A 2,582-nucleotide genomic window follows, 5' to 3' on the forward strand; every position below is an offset into this window, starting at 1 on the left:
TAGTATATTTAAGGTAATTATAATAATTAAGGCAAAATTTATTTTAGGATCTCTTAATTAATAAATAAATAGCAAAGTATAAACTAAATGAGAATATTTTTTAAATTAAATATTAGAATATTTAAGGTAATAAGAAATAAAAAAGATATTAGTATATTTAAGTCAATTATAATGCTTAAGGCAAAATTAATTTTAGGATATATAAATAAATAAATAGCAAAGTATAAACTAAATGAGAATATTTTTTAAGTTAAATATTAGAATATTTAAGGCAATTATAAATTAAAAAGATATAAGTATATTTAAGTCAATTAGAATATGTAATTTATTTGACATAGAAAAATTATCTTATAAATTTATAATAGTAAAGTATCTATATATGTATGTAAGCAATAAAAAATAAGTGATATTTTAATTTTGATTATTTGCGTATTTTAATATTAAGATAAATTATTTAATATCATACAAAGTTTTAAAAAATAAAATAAATTAAATTACTATTTATCCTCATTAATTAAGCTATCCCCTTATTAATACTCTAAAAAAATTTTGACCTTTAAATTTAATATACAGCCCTATGTCAAAGGGTTAATTTATATACATAATTTAAATTGCTTTAAGGTATAAAATATAACTTATAGAAAATATTTTAAATAAAATCTAACATTAATTTTATTTTTAATAAATATTTATTTGTCTATTACATATTAAAATACATCATTAACTATTAATATTTATTGTAAAATGTTTAATAAAAACTATTTGCCAAAAAAAGCCGCTTTGATGATTCGATCCAGAATTACTTTTTATTTAGCTTGAAAAAGCTATTAAAATATGAGGAAAAGAATAATTTCAAAATAAAATTATAAATTTATAAATAAAAATAAATTAGTTTAAAAAACAAAAAAAATTAACTCAATCAAAGCTGCGGAAAGGTAATAGAGAAGAAACCTTACAATATATGAAAGATTTATACTTAAAAGATTTTGAAACTAAGTCAAACTTCTTTGAATAATTTATTATTTCTAATACCCAGCTTAGCGATTATCCTTCAATATACTTCAATAGTTCCTTGGTTAAATAAGGAAAAGGAAAAACATCAAAATTATACACTGTTGAAATAAAATAGTCTAAAAACTACGTTGAGTAAATATCTTCAATTGCTTAATTCTCTTTTGAACTTTCTACCCTTTGTAAGTAAACAGTAAAAGAGGAAATAGTAGAAAATATTCTTGCAATGACACATTATAATAATGGGGACTTACATTCTATGAAATCTCCTATAAAATGTATTAAACAGTAAGAGTGGGAAGATAAATTCAATTCATATAAAAGAAAAAAAGAAATCCTTGGAGGAGCAATAGTTTTCACAACAATTATGAGAGAAAAGTCTCCTAGATTGAAAGACTTAAGCCCTTATTAGCTTATTGAATTATACAAAGAGGCCTTGTTCTTAGGGCTAAATGAAAAAGAGCTATGGAAAAGAGTTACTCAAAGAGAAATTAGAGAGAAACTATTTAAATACTTATTTCTTGGATCTATTTTTCTACTATCGCCAATATAAAAAAGATAAGTTAACATAGATCTTGTTAAAACAGAAAAATTGTAAGAATATTAGATGATATAATTATTAATATAATATTTTAATTGAAAAATTATATTACAACTTCTTATTTGTTAGTTATGTAAGAATATTTAACTAAATCTAACTAATCTTAAAAAATTAATCAAGTATTTTGAATGTTTTCATACTCACTTTTTAATATAGAATAGAAAATTAAATAAATCAACATTGATTAAAAATATTTATTTGCTTGTGAATTAAATTGATTTAAATCTATGAATATAAGATTATATGATAGTGAATTTCATTTGTAAAAAAAGTTTTGATTGATTGATTAATTTTTTAATGATTTTATCAATTTAAATAAAATAAAAAACATGAATTGGCAATATTTATGCATTATATAATTATAATTAACTAAAATTAATATTATATTATAACAAATTCAAGAATACTTGGCTTTGTATGCTGCAATTAATTCGTTACTACGACCATCTTGTTTTCCAATGTCTTTTAAAATTTATTCAACAAATAGATTTGTTAATTTTTTGGAGCTTTAAGCAGAATTTATATCAAGATATTCACTAACCCCATTAGTTAATTTTGCAATATCTTCAAACGTACTTTTTGCTCTTTGTTGGAGGTAAAATGTATTAACAGGAACATTTTTACTATTAAGTTTTTAACACTCTGGAACATAATAAGTTAATCCTTTTAGTGGAGTACTTTCCCAATAAGTCTATTTAAATTCATTTCTAAATTTTTAAGCTTCATTCTGTAGATGAGCAGGTTAATCCCCTAAAATTATTACTTGACTTATTGGGTCTTCATCATTTTATTTGTTAGCCCACCATAATCCTACTTCCACAGATTCTCCTGGCCATGTACCACCAGAGGCTGTTATTTTTTATAAGAAAGACCTTAACTTATCTGGATTATTTTCCCCAAGTTGAAGTTTAGAATATCTCTTCCCCATTTGCTATTATAACTTCTAAAACAGCTTATCATGATAAAAAGC

General features: G+C 21.8%; 2 protein-coding genes across 2 annotated transcripts in view; one reads left to right on the forward strand and one right to left on the reverse strand. All coding sequences in view use genetic code 6, as the record gives it.

Moving 5' to 3' along the window:
• Positions 1 to 1,093: 1,093 nt before the first annotated feature.
• On the forward strand, positions 1,094 to 1,651 carry TTHERM_00376190 (hypothetical protein; the record flags this gene model as incomplete). Its single annotated transcript, XM_001015398.2, has 1 exon — positions 1,094 to 1,651. A coding segment is annotated over one exon (558 nt), but the record flags the coding sequence as incomplete, so codon positions are not given.
• Positions 1,652 to 2,009: 358 nt separating this feature from the next.
• Positions 2,010 to 2,582, reverse strand: part of TTHERM_000376194 (helicase carboxy-terminal domain protein) — a gene marked incomplete at both ends in the record, with an annotated part of 804 nt that continues 231 nt past the window's right edge. Inside the window, one exon of the mRNA XM_012797505.1 lies at positions 2,010 to 2,582. This exon is cut by the window's right edge and continues 231 nt beyond it. Within this exon, the coding sequence (XP_012652959.1) occupies positions 2,010 to 2,582 (573 nt within the window).

The sequence above is a fragment of the Tetrahymena thermophila genome (assembly GCF_000189635.1).
Source record: "Tetrahymena thermophila SB210 genomic scaffold scf_8254652, whole genome shotgun sequence".
Taxonomy (NCBI): domain Eukaryota; phylum Ciliophora; class Oligohymenophorea; order Hymenostomatida; family Tetrahymenidae; genus Tetrahymena; species Tetrahymena thermophila.